Source organism: Bos indicus, chromosome 11 (assembly GCF_029378745.1).
Source record: "Bos indicus isolate NIAB-ARS_2022 breed Sahiwal x Tharparkar chromosome 11, NIAB-ARS_B.indTharparkar_mat_pri_1.0, whole genome shotgun sequence".
Classification (NCBI taxonomy): Eukaryota; Metazoa; Chordata; class Mammalia; order Artiodactyla; family Bovidae; genus Bos; species Bos indicus.
Genome location: NC_091770.1, coordinates 71,248,464 through 71,265,826, shown reverse-complemented (window position 1 = coordinate 71,265,826; position 17,363 = coordinate 71,248,464). Strand labels below are relative to the sequence as shown.

The window sequence follows — 17,363 nt, the reverse complement described above, 5'->3', positions numbered from 1 at the left end:
ATGTGAGCACCAGGGTCTAAGGCCATTAAAATCCCATAGATATGACCGTAAAATATCTTCCCAATCCAAAAGAAAGAAAACAAGGAAATTGAAACATCAAAAATAAAAATCCTTAAAAGCCTGAGCTCATTGAACCCAGAGGAATAACTCGTGAGGTCTGGAAGGCAGGCACATTCTGTTCTTCCTCTTGGTCTGTGAGGACCGTGAGAGTCAGTCGCACTTTCTGATTCACGGCCAGAGAACGTGCTTGCCCATAGCAACCCCTGACTGAGATGGCAGACAAGCCAAAGTGTCCCTGAGTAGGAACTCCTTCCAGAATGTCAGAAACAAGCAGTAAATCTAATTTGCAGCACTTGTGATAGAAAGAACACGGACTCCAGACCCAGACTGGCCAGGGCTCACCCTGGCACCGTCTCTTCTTCCTGGCTGCAAGAAGGTTCTTGGGCTTGCCACAAGGCATGGGCTTCCTCCGTAGTGAAAAGGGACAAGAGAACCATGTGGCAGGAAGCACCCAGCACATTGTAGGTATTCAGCAAATGCTTGTTTCCTTCCCTTTTCTTAGCATTAAAAAAAAAGTACTTATTAGAATGGAACACAAAAATAAAACCCACCATGCCTAACTTTTGTGTAGTGAGAGATTTTTCAGACTTGGGTTAAGGGAGAACCCAGAGTCATACTGTGGACTTCCTTGGTGGCTCATTGGTGAAGAATCCACCTGCCAATGCAGGAGACATGGGTTCAGTCCCTGGATAGGGAAGATCCCCTGGAGAAGGAAATGGCAACCCACTCTAGTATTCTTGCCTGGGACATCCCATGGACAGAGGAGCCTGGCGGACTACAGTCCATGGGGTCACAAAAGAGTCAGACAGGACTTAGTGACTAAACAACAGCAACAACAAAGTCATACTGTAAAAGCAGCTTTGGTAGCTGTGGTCTACTTTGCTCCTGTAGGGAGATTTGCTGAGCCACAAGAGGCTTGCTGGATGGGGGGTCAGGACCCTGGGGTTCTCTGTCAGCTGCCCAGGCAGCTCACCACTCTACACCACAGGCTTTTCAGTTAAATGGATAGATGACTTCCAAGCCCTCTTTGTGAACTGTGGTTTAATGAGTTTGTCCTCTGTTGTGACAAGACATGGAGATCTTTAAGCACCTCAGCTCTTCCCTGAAAGCACATCTGTCAAAAACACAGCTGAAAGAAAGGGAATAGACTAAAGAGGTATTGCAGCGTTTATGTATTTCACTCACAGGGACCTCAGGCCTGACTCCTACACCTGCTGTTAAGCTTGGTGCATTAGTTCCCTGATTCCTAGCAGCCTAACTGCTCAGAGAAGGTCTGTGGTCTCTAGACAGCCTAACCTATAGCCTGAGCTGGGCGGTGGGCGTGGAGGGAACTAAGAAACTATAGACAGCAGAATGCTAGACACTTAGACACACACGCCTCATTCGGCCTGGGTTGTCATGACTGTATGGCCCACTCTGAGAGCTAATATTCATAATTGTGATTTAAGTCACTTAAAGGGGGATATGGAAGAGTAAATGTGAAGGCTACTTTGGAAGGATTTCAATCAAAAGCAATAGGGGAAAAAAGTTTTGGAGCTCGCAAGGAAGAGCTCTCAGTTACTGGGCGAAAGTCTGCTTCTCTTAGGAGAACCTTTGCTTGAAAAAGATTTTATTCCTTTACGTTTGGATGTACAAGTCAAGCAGCTAATTTAAGTCAAAGGCTTGCCTCAACATGCTCACCTTGTATTTATACGTGTGTTCTTTATAATTCAAGTTAGGAGAATATGACAGTTTAAAAACATCATTTTAGACAGCTGTCATACTTTCATCTGAAGTGAAATTTCTAAATGGAGTTGCTATTAAGGAAGAACATGAATTAGTTTCTCTTTTCCCACTGTATCCCCCTCCCATTCTCACAGAAGAAATAATAACTAAGGAGATGGCCAAAGAAACAACTAAACAAAAACTAGGCTAGTTCAGGGACCACATAGCAATCTTTAAATATACAAAGATTCATTATGTTTCTGGTCTTTTTTTTTTATCTAAGCACAATGGAAAACTGTCTGACTGAGTTTTCAGTAGGCTTCCTCTCTGTTTAAATGTTTTATGGTCTTTGGTCAGCTCTTGCTGCAAAACCCCATTTGACCTTATACTCTCCAGAGCTGTTTTTTGTGTTTTTTTTTAATTTGAAGGAAGATGAATATAGAATTAAAAATGGGGAGTTCCCAAGGACTGTGAATTTGCCCCACATAAAATGATGGGCAGAACTAAGTTGGAAGCTTAATTGAAAGAACCTGGCTACCTTAATCTATGGGTTGGATTTTCTCAGCTGGAAGTCAGGTTGGAGAAAGAAATTAGGTAGACTCAGGTTTGTTTTAATTGCTTCTAAGAAAAAAGTGATAATAATAGGTATCATTATAAATATCTGCTAGGTGCCAAGTATTCTACATGTACTCATTATGTCTTATAAACCACCCAACAGCCTTGCATGGTAGGTACTATCCCATTTTAAAGATGAGAAAACCTAGACTCAGAGAGTTTAGCAAATTGCACAAGGTCACCCAGGTCATAACCGGTTGAGTAGGAATCAAGCCTGGATCTGTCAAATTCCTAAGATCATATTCTCTCCACTATACCTGCCCGTTCTTACATTCCCTTAGGCTCCACCCTTTATGTATCGAGCACTTTCTACGCACCAGATGCTGTACCACATGCGTTATTTTGAACCTGGAGGTTAGAGTGTTTCCAGTTTTGCAATGAGGAAGAAGCTCGGAGAGGTCAGTGAATCTACCAGTGCGATATGATCACTAGGTGGAACCTAGGTCGCCACCTCCAGGGCACATGTTTTTCACGTGACCCTTCAGCCTCAATGAGATAAGCTCTTTCCTGTTCATCTCACCAGAGGAAACTGAACCTTAAGCAACCGAAGAATGGAGTGACTTATCTCTGAACATTTCCACAACCATCTAGTGGGTCAGACATTTTCCTGTAATTTTGATACCCCAGCACAGTATAAATCTGGAGTGGAGAATGCTTGGGAAGTGTAATACACAAAAAATAAGTTCATGCAGCTTTCTGCATAGGAGAGTGACAGGGTGGCCAGGGTTCTAACGCTGTCTTGTAAGGAAACATACAGTCACTCTTGAGGGTTCTGGTTTCCAAGCGCTGCCACATATTTGACCTAAACTATTTCCCGTCCCAGTCTTAAACCCAGTCCCAAATCTCAGGCTCTGTTGTAGAATTGTCCTCATAGAAAGTTAGAGTTGTTTGAGAGAAAACGGAAGACTCCTATAAGCTGATGAAGCCCATCACCAAGCTTACCCCTCATAGCCTCCCTCTGACCATAAGGGACACACTATTAAGTCTTAAGAGATGTTTTGTAAAGTGGAATCGGTTCACAAACTTAGAAGTGAGTGACTGCACTCCTCTAATAATAAATAATAAATTATTTGTGATTTGTGCATGTGTACCTTCTAAAACATTCTCCTTTCTAGAAGACTTCTACCATTTGAGGGTATTTAAATTACAGGAAAATTTCTGACCAGAGTGGGTGAAATGTTCAAGGATCTCGCTGCTCATGGAAGAAAGCCCACACTGCTTTGCTTTGTGCTCATGACTCTCCACAGTTTGGAGTATTTATCCAAAGCGCCCCCGCACCAGCATTTTATCCTCTGGTCAGTGCTCCCTCTGCCCTGATCACCCTCATCCCCTCACCCTCCTCTCCTCTGACTGCTCGATGCTGTTCCCTCTGCCTGGAATCCCCTCACCTTTCTCTGTCCCTTCCCTGTCATAAGCCTCTCACTGCAACTGCCTGTCCAAATCCTAGTGGTCTTTCAAGGTCCTGCTTATCCAGCAAACCTTCTAGAAGCCCTTGGATTATCTTTCCACCCCCACCCAGGCAGTTACTACCTCTATTATAACCCACCGTCATTTTCCTGCCTGAGAACAGTGATGGTCAGCGGGAAGGACCAGGCTTTACTCAACTTGGCCCCCTAGAGCTAGCTCATAGTAGATTCTCCAGGAATGCTTCTCAAATTGGATACTTGTTGCTATTTTCTCTAGCATATAAAGCTCATAACCAGACCCTTTCAAAAATAAAAATAACTAGTTTCAGAATTCTTTTTCTTCTTAAAGCCTAGTTAGTCATCCTTCACTTTGGAGTAGTTGCGTTATTTGCAAATTTGTGCCTGGCAGGATGTTCTAATTTTTTAAGACTGGAATTTAAACTGACCATTGTCAGTCCTCCTCCTTTTCAGAATTTGTCCTATTCCTTCTAATCATCTGCCTTTGGTAAATCATCCATGATATTTTGAAATTAGAAGCTTATGACTCTTTAAAGACTTTTCCCAGCTTTTAAATGCCAAGGATTTTGCATTTGAATATATTTTAACTTATTTAAGGATTATTCTAATCAAATTCTTCCTTAATTTAGCCAGATTTCTGTTTTAATCCTCCCAGGCCAGGAGTTTATTTATTGTGACTACATTCTTTTAAAGATAGAAGTTTAAATGGTATTAAATTATGTTGGACTATAAAGGAAGCTGAGTGCCGAAGAATTGATGCTTTTGAACTGTGGAGTTGGAGAAGATTCTTGAGAGTCCCTTGGACTGCAAGGAGATCCAATAAGTCCATCCTAAAGGAGATCAATCCTGGGTATTCATTGGAAGGACTGATGTTGAAGCTGGAACTCCAATACTTTGGCCACATGATGTGAAAAGCTGACTCATTGGAAAAGACCCTGATGCTGGGAAAGATTGAGGGCAGGAGGAGAAAGGGACGACAGAGGATGAGATGGTTGGATGGCATCACTGACTCAATGGACATGAGTTTGGGTAGGCTCTGGGAGTTGGTGTTGGACAGGGAGGCCTGGCATGCTGCAGCTCATGAAGTCACAAAGAGTTGGACACGACTGAGTGACTGAACTGAACTGAACTGAAATGCTATTTATGATTTTTCTCTGCATCTCTTAAAAACATGCTTCCTTCTTTATGTCTCGTGCCGTTGACCTCTCCTCACTTTTATGGTCTCTGCCAGGCAGAGTTCCTAGACATACATCAACTACCTGCCTTGTGTCTAGCCCAGTGTTCACATGTGGAGAATATAGAATTACGACGGGAACACTTCATTGTTAGTAATTCAGCCAAGACAATATCATGGGCACGTGTCACTTAGTGACAGAGTGGGCAAGAGAGGCTTCCTAGAAGAAGGCCGCAGAAGCAAGAGCAGCTTGTAGGGACTGAACCAGAAGCCAGGCCTGGGGAAATGCCAGGATCCAAATGGAACACATCCTCAGGGGACACAGAAACCAGAGGACATCACAGGAAGTGCACAGTGTCGCGCCTACCATTCATTTCCAGGAAGCGTGGGTCCTCATGTGTAGCCTGGGACCTGCAACATGGGATGTGCTCACTCAGTGTGTGTTAGATTAGGGAATAGACAAACCTGGAAAAGCAGGGAGAGAAACACCAGGCTAAGGAAGGTTTCCCATGCGGGGGATCCCTCAGTCCTGGCCTCGGCCATTGGCTGCTTTTCTCCTGGGGAGGACAGCCCTGATGAGGCCTTGTTTGGAGTACAGGTTGAAAGCATACAGAGTTCTAGGACAGAGGCATTTCCAACAAACTGAGTCATGATGAGAGGAACCCCAGATAAACCTAGGGAAGGAAGGAGGTTCCTCCAGGAAGGAAGAGCAGCTTGGCCGTGAGCTTCCAAGGGTGGCGTCCTTCATCTTTGCGTCCCCTGTTCCTCTCCACGTGTGCAAAGGTGAGGGCAGTGGTGAGAAAGAAAGTGGGATCGGTGAAATAGGACAGGTTATAGCTTCTCTGAATTGAATGTATACAATACGAAAAGAGTCAAATAAAAATGGAAAACTGATGACTTCCCTGGTGATCCAGAGGTTAAGACTCCATGCTGCCATTGCAGGGGTACCCAGTTTGATCCCTGGTCAGGGAACTAGATCCCGCATGCCCCAACTAAGAGTTCACATGCTGCAACTAAGACCTGGCACAACGAAATAAATAATTTTTTTTAAAAAAAAGAAAATTTTTACATCTGCACAACATCAAAGCTTTCTTGACTTCTTCCCTGTTTACGGAGGATCCCCCAGACTCTGGTTCTGATTCAGCCCTTAACCTTCTGGATCCAACTCAAAATCCATCTGTTCTGCAAAGCGTCCACCTCAAGCAGTGTCCCGTCCCTCCGCACCTCTGCTGTCACCCCACGTGAGCTGTGGGAACTTCTCCCCTTCCCCTGGGCCTGCCGGTGCTCAGGGCCCAGACACCTTCATTCTTCCCAGCACTCCGCCTTCCACTCAGCAAATCTGGGAGCAAAGGAGCAACTCAGTGGACCAGCTGACTGTGCCAGCCTGACAGTGTTCTCATGAGAGAATGTGCCTCTTCTGCAGTGCCTCTGTAAGCTGTATTCCAGGTTTTCTGCACCATTTTCTTCTATGTTATTTTATTTTTCTTTACAACTTGGTGTCTTATTTTTCCCTGAAGACCATTCAATTTTCTAAACTCTCTTAGTTTTATAAATGCTCCCATTTAAAAAAATATTTCTTTGAATATATGTACAAGGATCATAGAAAACATACCCATGTACTTTAAAGACTAATAAAACACCACCGACTGCAGAAATGGAACACAGCGCCAGTATCTTAGAAGCCCTAAGCGTGTCCCCCTCAGGAGTAACCACTCCCCTGAATTTTATGTTTACATGATACTTCTGTCACGTAACATATACCCATGAACAATATATCATTATTTTTTCCTGTTTTTGAAATTTATACAAATGGAATCATATTGATTGTTTTGTGCTGCTTTGAATATCAATGTCTGTCTGCTTTGCTTGAGTATATGCTGCTGCTGCTAAGTTGCTTCAGTCGTGTCCAACTCTACGACCCCATAGACGGCAGCCCACCAGGCTCCCCTGTCCCTGGGATTCTCCAGGCAAGAACACTGGAGTGGGTTGCCATTTCCTTCTCCAATGCATGAAAGTAAAAAGTGAAAGTGAAGTCGCTCAGTCGTGTCTGACCCTCAGCGACCCCATGGACTGCAGCCTTCCAGGCTCCTCCATCCATGGGATTTTCCAGGCAGGAGTACTGGAGTGGGGTGCCATTGCCTTCTTCGACTTGAGTATATAAAAAGTACCAAAACAAACACCATGTACCCACCTTAGCCAAATCTTAATGTTTTGCTGGTAATTGCTTCTGCTTTTGTTTTCACTTTGTTTTTAAAGAAAGAGCACATTACTAATTTGGTTACGTCCCCCTGAGGACCCCTCCATAATGCATTCCTATCCCTCTCTCCTTTCCCATTACCCCCAGAGGGAACTTCTTTCCTTAATCTGGTGTTTATCATTCCCGTGCACGTTTTTATACTTCTACTACATAGGCATTCATAAGCAGTGTGTAATACTGTATGCATGTTTTTGGACTTTGTAAGTTTATACTGAACACTGTTCATCTATAACTTGCTTTTTCCACTGAACATTATGTTCTTGAGGTTTTTCTGTGTTGGTACATGTAGCCCTAGCTCATTCATTTGAACTGCTGTAAGGTATTCCATTGAGGAATGTACCACAGTCTCCTGTTGATGGACACTTTAAGATGTTTCCAGTTTTTGTTATCACAAACAGTGCTACAGCAAACCTTCTCCTACCTTCTTATGCACTTGTGGCAGTGTTTTAGGAGTGGGAATGCCAAGTTATGAAGTCTATACATCTTCACTTTTACTGTACAGGAGGTTATAGAAATTTATATTCTCATTGTCAATGATGAGAAATTACAGTGTTCCACATCTTTGACAATACTTGGGGATTGCTGGTGCTTTTAATTTTTGCCAGTCTAATACGTATGAAATGGAATCTCCTTGAGGTTTATAATTTTGCATTTCCCTTAAATACTCCTTTAGTTCAACAAGCATCTATTGAGTATCTCTCCTGTGTTATGTCATGCCCTGTGCCAAGTGCTAAGAATATAAAATAACTAATTCATGACCCCTACCCCTAGGAGCACTCAACTTTTGTAGTAATTCCCAGCTGGGGAGGCATATCAGAGACACTTCAGGTGCACTTTCAGGAACCAGAGGTCTGAGATGGGGCCCAAAGGTTAATTCCTTGGTGATGCAGATGCTGACTTCTAGTTGAGACCCTCTGAGCTCATGGCAGAAGAAGCTTAGCTGATATGGTTCAGCCTGGGTTCATTTATGTGGCCAGGTGGGAGAACCTGGCTCTTGTGGGCCCACACTATGGCATCCCTTTCACAGTGAGATTCTTCCTGGAGTTTTGTGTGAATGGCTCATTGGGGGTCAGAAATATTAATTTGTCTCTAGAAAGTACCTCAAAAGCAAATGGTAAACAAAATGTAAGCAGGAACCAGATTTCCTATAACTTCACCTACCTGGGAAGTTAGCTGTAAACCTGGAAGGAAACGAACAACAGCAGGCGGAAGAGGAGGAGGAGATAGTATCTGAACTCCAAACAGTGCCCGAACCAGAGCTCACACGGCATCACTTCACATCATACGGCCCCTGCTCCACACCAGGTGCCGGCCTACGGATAGAGAATCAACCACGCTGACTCTTCAGGAGCTGAGATGCAGGCTGGATAAAGCAGACCAAAGGCAAAGAGAAGAGGCAAGAGAGAGAGACCATACTGAGGCCGGGCTGGCCGTGGTGAGAAGTGGCCAAGGAAAAGGAGCAGAAATAAATAAAGGGACAGAAATAAATAAAGTTTGTGATCAGGGGGCAAATGGCACACACATGCCAGTAGCACTGGGGACCTCAGCACCACCTCAAAGGCATGTCAGCTCCTTAACTGAACAGTTCTGGGGGTCTGGCTCGTGGTAGGAGGCATTTGTGAAAGAGCAAGTGAAGTCTTTTCTCTTTTTAAACTTTTTATTTTGTATGGGAGTATAGTTGATCAACAATGTTGTGTTAGTCTCAGGTGGACAGCAAAGTAATTCAGTTATATCAGTACATATACATACATCTGTTCTTTCTCAAGTTCTTTTCCCGTGTTGGTTGTTACATAATATTCAGCAGAGTTCCCTGTCTATACAGTAGGTTTTTGTTGGTTATCCATTTTAAATATACCAGTGTGTACAGGTCAATCTCCAATTCCCTAACTATCCCTTCCCCCCCACCTTGTAATCATAAATTCATTTTCTAAGTTTGTGAATCTGTTTCTGTTTTGTAAATAAATTCATTTGTATCATTTCTTTTTAGAAGGTGAAGTCTTATTAACACTTGAGACTCTCGTGTATAATCTTTTCATGTGTTGTTTGTCATCAAGAAAAGGCTAAATTCTTTTCAGTATGTTATTTTTACTGAGATGTAAAGGTCTGTACACAGTTTAGAAAGAGATCCATCAAAATAGTTAAACACTGTGAAAATTTATGCTATAGGTAGAAATTTCACATATATAGAAGTGTATAAAACTAGACTGAAAGAAAAATACAAAGTAAGGAAAAAGGACGAGTCGGAGGAAAGAATGAATGTTTATTTACTACCTGTTCTGTTTTTGTTCAGTTCTTTCAACAATGCTATAAGAATTATTACCCTCATTTTTCAGGTGAGAAAAATCAAGATTCAAAGAGATGAAATATTTTGCCTATGGTCTCACCACTAATAAATGAATAGGGCTCAGAATTGAAACCCATTTTTATCAGACTCCAAAGGCTGTGTATACTTTTTCCATCATATCGTGCTGTCACCTCCCATACTAGGATTTTTAGCATTTACAGCAAAATCCGGGAAACTTCAGCTTTTAGTTTGTTAATATTACTACACCCCCAAAGGTCATCTGTTTACATGATCAAATCACACAAAAAAGTGAAAAATTGAAATCAATGTATTAAAATGTGGTTAATATTTGGTCTCCTTAGTCACTTAAATGTAAGGCAGTGATGATAAAAAGAGACTCCATTTGATTTTTAATGCCTTGAGTAGGGACACTTCTGAATTGGAAAACTTGTCTTTTCTGTTTCTTATAGGTGAGTATTTTGGATATGTGGTAGTTAACTTTCTAGTGGTTGGGATCCATGTGTCTCAGAGGTACGATCAGGGGTGGTCAGTCAATAAGTGGCAACTTCCCTAATTGGTTGTGTGCCCACAAGCCTGGGAATGAGACGTGTACAAACTGCTCTTAAGAAGAATGGACCTCAGATGGAATCATTGTCGGAAGGGGAGTTTACAGCCAGTCAACATGGGGTTAAAACTAGCTCCTATTGAGGCTTCGAGGAACTGGAGGGGCCTGAGAGGACTGGAAATCAGAACGTAACCATTGCCACCACAAAGTGAATCCATGAAGCATCTTCCCTACTAGCCCAAGCACACAAGAATACAGAGTTGGGAAGGTTTGGAGGAGTGAAATAATGGCTCACTTGTGAATAATGATGAAAATATTTGATGATGCGACTCCCAGGGAAGCAATTATGGTTAACCCCTCATTTGTCTGGCATTTTCAAGGATTGAACTGTCCCACATAACTGAATTTTCCAGACAGCTAAAACTTTCCTGTTTATGCGCCTTGAATGTTTTTAACCATGCTTGATGGAAATATTTCTGAAATAGATTATATGATTATCCTGCCTTCTTGAACAGAAGCTGCAAGGAATAACATTTCCTTTAGTTTCCTTGCATTGCAGGTCCAAGAAGACCTGATTTAAAAAGTTGAAATAGTTAGGTCTTGTAATGTCTGACATAACAAGGAATCCAGAGCTGGGCAGTACCAGAGAGAGATGAATTCGACAGCTCAGTGACGTCAGGCTGACTTTCCGCTCATGGTCACGAGATGAGTGCCAGCTCCAAGCCTCAAGATCTCACATGATAAGATCTAGGCAAAAATGAAATGGGGGCTTCTCCATATGTGTCTTAAATTAGGAAAAGGTTTCTCAGAGACCCCTGGCTGACTTCCACTCAGGTTCCATTGGCAGAACTGAATCACATTTCTTTGCCTTGGTTTTATAGAAGGTTGAGGAAGTAAATGCTCTCCGACTATGGGAGGAGGTGTCTGAACATATAAAAGAAGATGGAGAATGGCTGTTGGTTAGGCAACCAAGAGTGTTGGCCCCGTTACCAAGATTGGGAGTGAACATCACTATGTACGGTAATAGCTTGAGGGAACGATCAAGCTCTTTGTTCCTGCACTGAATCGCGCCCCCACCCCCCAACTGGGATGCTTTGTGATTTCCTAAGTCTGCTTTTATTTATTATTCTCTCTCAGTGCTTTGTGCCAGACTGCTAGTTATCACTATTTGCTGTTAATGTCCCTTGTTCTAATCTTGCCATAATTAGATTTTTTTCCTTTTTCCTGGAAAAACCATATGATCAAACTTGTTAGAACAAAGCCTGAAATGTTGAGTATCTGGCAGCTGTCCTGTGGATCGGTTACACAATGTGGCATTTTTCTTTTGGCTGTCCAGTGTCTTTTTTCCATTGTTGAGGTCTGAGGCTGGGAAGTGAAGTTTCTCGAGAGTCTTGTGAACTTAGATAAAACTAATGAAGTCTTCTGGTGCAAGGATGAGCACATAGGAGCAGTTAAGCATATTTACTAGAGAAGATAAAACCATCAGAACTTCAGCATGGTTTGGAGAGAGGCGGCAAAAGTTTCTCAGTGCATCCGGCGCCTCTCAAAGCTGCACGGCGGGCAGTTCTCTGGGACTGTGACCAGTAGAACCTGTCACTGCTGTGACTGTCCAGCGTGAGGCAAGCTGGTGCAGAACTTAATTATTCCTGCCTTCTGCCAGGGCGTCAGAGCCCTGTGAGCAACTCCTGTGAAGTGCCTAGGTTGAGCAGAATTAGCAGTGTTTGAGTGTGACTCGTTTCAACAAGTTCTTGAAGAAAATAATGCTTAGGAAATGGCTATTGAAAATTATACTGAACAAGGAGGGGACCATTTCTTCTGTGGCTCAAGAGCTGGGCAAAATTCAGTCTCTGAATCCAGAGAGAAGGAAATAGGAAGCACTTGTGAAAACAACGCTGACAATGAGTAACTGAATCCAATGAAATGATTCTACTCTGGGAATCAAACCTGAGCTAGTAGAGGAGTTGGATTCTAAGGAAGCAGATGTTCAGATGCTCAGATTTAACGTGGCTGAGACAATGAGCCCAAACTGCCTAGAAGCTTAGGAGTTTCTTAAAGCGAGTTAGCTGTTTGAAGGCTCAGCAGTCATTATTTTAATGTTCAGAAAAATCATGACGTAGCCTGAAGGCAAAATGTAGTGTCAGAAGCATTTGGGGATAAGGAAAACAAAAAAAATTTTTTTTAATTCTAACTAATTTGTACCATTCAAATCATTCTTATAAGAAAAATGCAAAGTATTTCTCATAGGTATTTTAGTTATTAACTCCTTCTTAGAACATTTTTAAAGAAGTCATCCTTCTACTGACTGCTGACTGATCCAGGCAGGATATGCCCTCGTTAAACTGAGCAAGATATTTATATTTTTTAAATTTTATTTTCTCATATGTGAATTAATATGTGGATTACCAAGTTTTATCTTTGAAGGACTCTGACCAGTCCTACCCCTTCTAATGATGTAGCCACTGTGTTCAAATTTTAGTATTGACTCCAGCTACACTTTTTAAGAAAAATCTCCATGGCAAAATAATTATGTAATCAAATACTTTTGGGGAAATCTTGGTACATATCAGCTAATAGGTTTTTTAAAATCAGAATAACTCACTCATTTAGGTAAATAAAATTTTGTTTATATTTTGAATTGTTCCTGGTCTTAATTGGGCATTAAGGGGGTCAGAGTGGATGTTTCAGGACTAGGTGGGAAGATCATTTTTTAGCCTATCAAAATACCAGCATCTAATTTTCTACAAAACAAAATAACAGGAACAAAAAATAGAATGCATTTCAAAGCCCCAGAAATCTGGTAGCTTAAGAGTCATGAAGCTTCTGATATTATGTATATTGCTTGGATACTAAATGATGACTGTACTTACTTTGAATTGGTAAATTATTGCCATTGAATTTTATTATTGAAAATTACTGCTGTTTTAAAGGGAACCTTGCATGTTAAATACTTCGCACCAATGCTATAGCTGTTGCTTTGGAGATTAATCTGAATCTCATTTTATGTATGAAACATATAAAATATAAACATGGTTGAAGTAAAATTAAAGTACATGTGAATAGGCATTTTTTTCTAAAATTAATCAGAGGAAATGAAATGAGTAATCAGAAGAGAGATAAACAGTTTTGGAAAATGATAGTTATTCCAAATGACTGAAGATATTTTATATCAAACTCTGTAAGATGAAGGGATTCAAAAGGGTTTTCTGAATCCAAGTACTTGTCATGTGAATTAGTCTGTTTTTCGTGTTTTGTATTATTCCTGTATGTTACCAAATTTTTGCTTTGGCACAAACAGACATGTATTGAAACTGCATTGAGGCACTTGGAAAATGTGACTAAAGGATGGACATTCAAAATCTTGCCACTTTTCTTTGGTTGGGGGGTGATTCATCTGTAGAAACCCCCTACAGCACTGAGTCAGAGTCAGATATGCTCAGAGGTCTAAGAGGCCTTACCAACTGGACAGTTTTTTGTTTTTTAAGTTTGCTGCAAGCCTAACTTCCTTCAAAAAAATCATTTTGGGTACTTGGTAGTCCTATTCCAAGTCAAAGGTCACCCTAACTGACTTGGTGATACATGTATAGCTATCTAGTATGTCTTTTTCTTTCCTATATTTGCCTCATGGAGCCAAAAGGATGAACCCTGTACATCCTTCACAGCAGAGACTTTAGCTTACTAAGTTGTAATTTTAACATAGTGAGCAGTAAACCCAAGAGCAAAAGGCAACGTGAGCCAGTGGAAGGAGCTTAGGATTTAAATTACAGAACTAGATTTGAGTCCTGCCTCTGTATAGCTATGGTATGAACAAGTTAATAAACCTTTTGGAAACTCAAGTATGTCATTTATTAAATGCAGCTGGTGAAAATAATGTCTGCTTCAAGGAATTATAGGTATCAAATTAGATAAAGTATATAAAAGTACTCTGTAAAGCTAGAAAAGTCTATACACATTTTTCTTATTATTTTTTTAAACGGATGTGCCTATTCTGTGTCCTCAGAGTGAGTAACATTTACAGAAATACATGTTATATGCCTTGAGGAATTTGACATCAAAACAGTCTGTGTTTTTAGTGATAGTTTGCCTGAACTGAAAATAGGAAGTCATTTTATTTTTAAAAATGGAGTTAAAGGATCCCCAAATGAACATAAAGCACATAATATTTGTAAATAGCAAATATTAAAATCAGTATATACTGTAACAGTAGACATATGTAGTCCCTGTGGCATTCCATTAAGCAGCTCGTACTGATTGAGGAGATATATATGGTAACATATACGGAAAAATGTAAAACTGCTCAGTATCAAAGTTCACCGCTAGATTGAAAATAAAGTGATATACTTTGTTCTTTCCCGTGGCCCAGTTCACTTGCCCTCTTGATCCCCTTTCCAAATCCAATCTTTAAGAACAGTCTTCTTCAGATTCTGGATGAGAAAGACACTGCCCAGCCTTTGATGAGCTTATGATATAATAGGTACTTAAAAGAGATACACAATTAACTTCTCTGTGAATACTGGACAGGTAATTAGTGCCACAGCAGTTCAGGGGCCTGGGGTTGCCCAGTCTCTGTGACCATTTCCTAGTACTCTTTCGCACCTGTCTACACATCATGCCTCATATTGGTTTAATTTTTATTTATGGGTGATTTACCTCTCTACAGAAGAACTGTACAAAAAATATCTTCACAACCCAGATAATCACGATGGTGTGATCACTGACCTAGAGCCAGACATCCTAGAATGTGAAGTCAAGTGGGCCTTAGAAAGCGTCACTACAAACAAAGCTAGTGGAGGTGATGGAATTCCAGATGAGCTATTTCAAATCCTGAAAGATGATGCTGTGAAAGTGCTGCACTCAATATGCCAGCAAATTTGGACAACTCAGCAGTGGCCACAGGACTGGAAAAGGTCAGTTTTCATTCCAGTCCCAAAGAAAGGCAATGCCAAAGAATGCTCAAACTACCAAACAATTGCACTCATCTCACACGTTAGTAAAGTAATGCTCAAAATTCTCCAAGCCAGGCTTCAGCAATATGTGAACCGTGAACTTCCTAATGTTCAAGCTGGTTTTAGAAAAGGCAGAGGAACCAGAGATCAAATTGCCAACATCTGCTGGATCATGGAAAAAGCAAGAGAGTTCCAGAAAAACATCTACTTCTGCTTTATTGACTATGCCAAAGCCTTTGACTGTGTGGATCACTATAAACTGTGGAAAATTCTGAAAGAGATGGGAATACCAGACCACCTGACCTGCCTCTTGAGAAATCTGTGTGCAGGTCAGGAAGCAACAGTTAGAACTGGACATGGAACAACAGACTGGTTCCAAATAGGAAAAGGAGTACGTCAAGGCTGTATATTATCACCCTGCTTATTTAACTTATATGCAGAGTACATCATGAGAAACGCTGGGCTGGAAGAAACATAAGCTGGAATCAAGATTGCTGGGAGAAATATCAATAACCTCAGATATGCAGATGACACCACCCTTATGGTAGAAAGTAAAGAGGAACTAAAAAGCCTCTTGATGAAAGTGAAAGAGTTGAGTGAAAAAGTTGGCTTAAAGCTCAACACTCAGAAAACCAAGATCATGGCATCTGGTCCCATCACTTCATGGGAAATAGATGGGGAAACAGTGGAAGCAGTGTCAGACTTTGTTTTTCTGGGCTCCAAAGTCACTGCAGATAGTGACTGCAGCCATGAAATTAAAAGATGCTCACTCCTTGGAAGGAAAATTATGACCATCCTAGATAGCATTTTCAAAAGCAGAGACATTACTTTGCCAACAAAGGTCCATATAGTCAAGGCTATGGTTTTTCCTGTGGTCATGTATGGATGTGAGAGTTGGACTGTGAAGAAGGCTGAGTGCCAAAGAATTGATGCTTTTGAACTGTGGTATTGGAGAAGACTCTTGAGAGTCCCTTGGACTACAAGGAGATCCAACCAGTCCATTCTGAAGGAGATCAGCCCTGGGATTTCTTTGGAGGGAATGGTGCTAAAGCTGAAACTCCAGTACTTTGGCCACCTCATGCGAAGAGCTGACTCAATGGAAAAGACTCTGATGCTGGGAGGGATTGGGGACAGGAGGAGAAGGGGACGACAGAGGGTGAGATGGCTGGATGGCATCACTGACTCTGTGGACATGAGTCTGAGTGAACTCCAGGAGTTGGTGATGGACAGGGAGGCCAGGCGTGCTGCAGTTCATGGGGTCGCAAAGAGTCGGACAAGACTGAGCAACTGAACTGAACTGAACTGCCTCTCTACCTAGATCATAAACTCCTTAAAGGCAGGGAAGACACCTTGTCTTGGATTGGCCAAAAAGTTTGGAAAACCCAAATGAACTTTTTGGTCAACCCAGTGTTTCCTGGGCTCTCTCTCCACACCTGTTACCTAAGCGTCAGCCAGTGTTCATGGTTTAAGGAGAGTCTTGTACCCACCATTCATATTTAGCCAAAAATGTGTATTAAGATGCATTTAAGCCCTAACTTCCTTTTCCTTTCTTCTGTCTTTACAGTTGACCTGCCCCTGTTTTTTCCTCGAGATCAGCCAACTCTCACATTCCAATCTGTCTATCACTTTACCAACAGTGGACAGCTTTATTCCCAGGCCCAGAAGAACTACCCATACAGCCCCCGATGGGATGGAAATGAAATGGCCAAAAGAGCAAAGTAAGTGAATCATTGTTTTTGTTGTTGTTTTATTTGGCTGTGTTAGGTCTTAGTTGCGTACGAGGGATCTTCATTGCATCTTGCAGGATCTTCCCTTGCAGTGTATGGACTCTCTAGTTGTGGCACGCAGGCTCGGTAGTTAGAAAGATGCTTGGACTTAGTTGCTCCACAGCCTGTGGGATCTTAGTTCCGCAACCAGGGATTGAGCCTTCTTCCCCTGCATTGCAATGTAGATTCTTAACCCCTGGGCCACCAGGGAAGTCCCCTGAATCAACTGTTGTTTCTTGCAAATAGGTAACATATTGTTTATCTAGTCCAGGGGTTGGCAAGCTACTGCCCTGTGCCTGTTTTTATGAATTAAGTTTTATTGAAACATAGCCATACCCATTTTTAAACTTATCTTCTGTGGCTGCTTTCATGCAACAACGGCAGGATGAACAGTTGGAACAGACCACATATGGCCTGGAAAGCCAAAAGTAATTGCTTTCTGGCCCTTTATAGAAAAAGTTAGCCAACTCCTCATCTAGCCTCATCAGGTAGATTGCCTTTAAAAAAAAAAATGGGTTACAGGATATCTCTGAAATCTACCTTTCTATTTAGATTAGATTCTATGTACTAG

The 17,363-nt window shown here is 41.7% G+C and overlaps 1 protein-coding gene across 2 annotated transcripts in view; it reads left to right on the top strand.

Annotated features, from left to right (window-relative positions):
• Positions 1–17,363, top strand: part of BABAM2 (BRISC and BRCA1 A complex member 2) — a 418,531-nt gene that overhangs the window by 362,733 nt on the left and 38,435 nt on the right. For both annotated transcript variants that reach the window (XM_019970491.2, XM_070798114.1), the window contains exon 10: positions 16,591–16,744. In XM_019970491.2, coding sequence (XP_019826050.1) covers positions 16,591–16,744 — 154 coding nt within the window. The remainder of the gene's footprint in view (positions 1–16,590; positions 16,745–17,363) is intronic.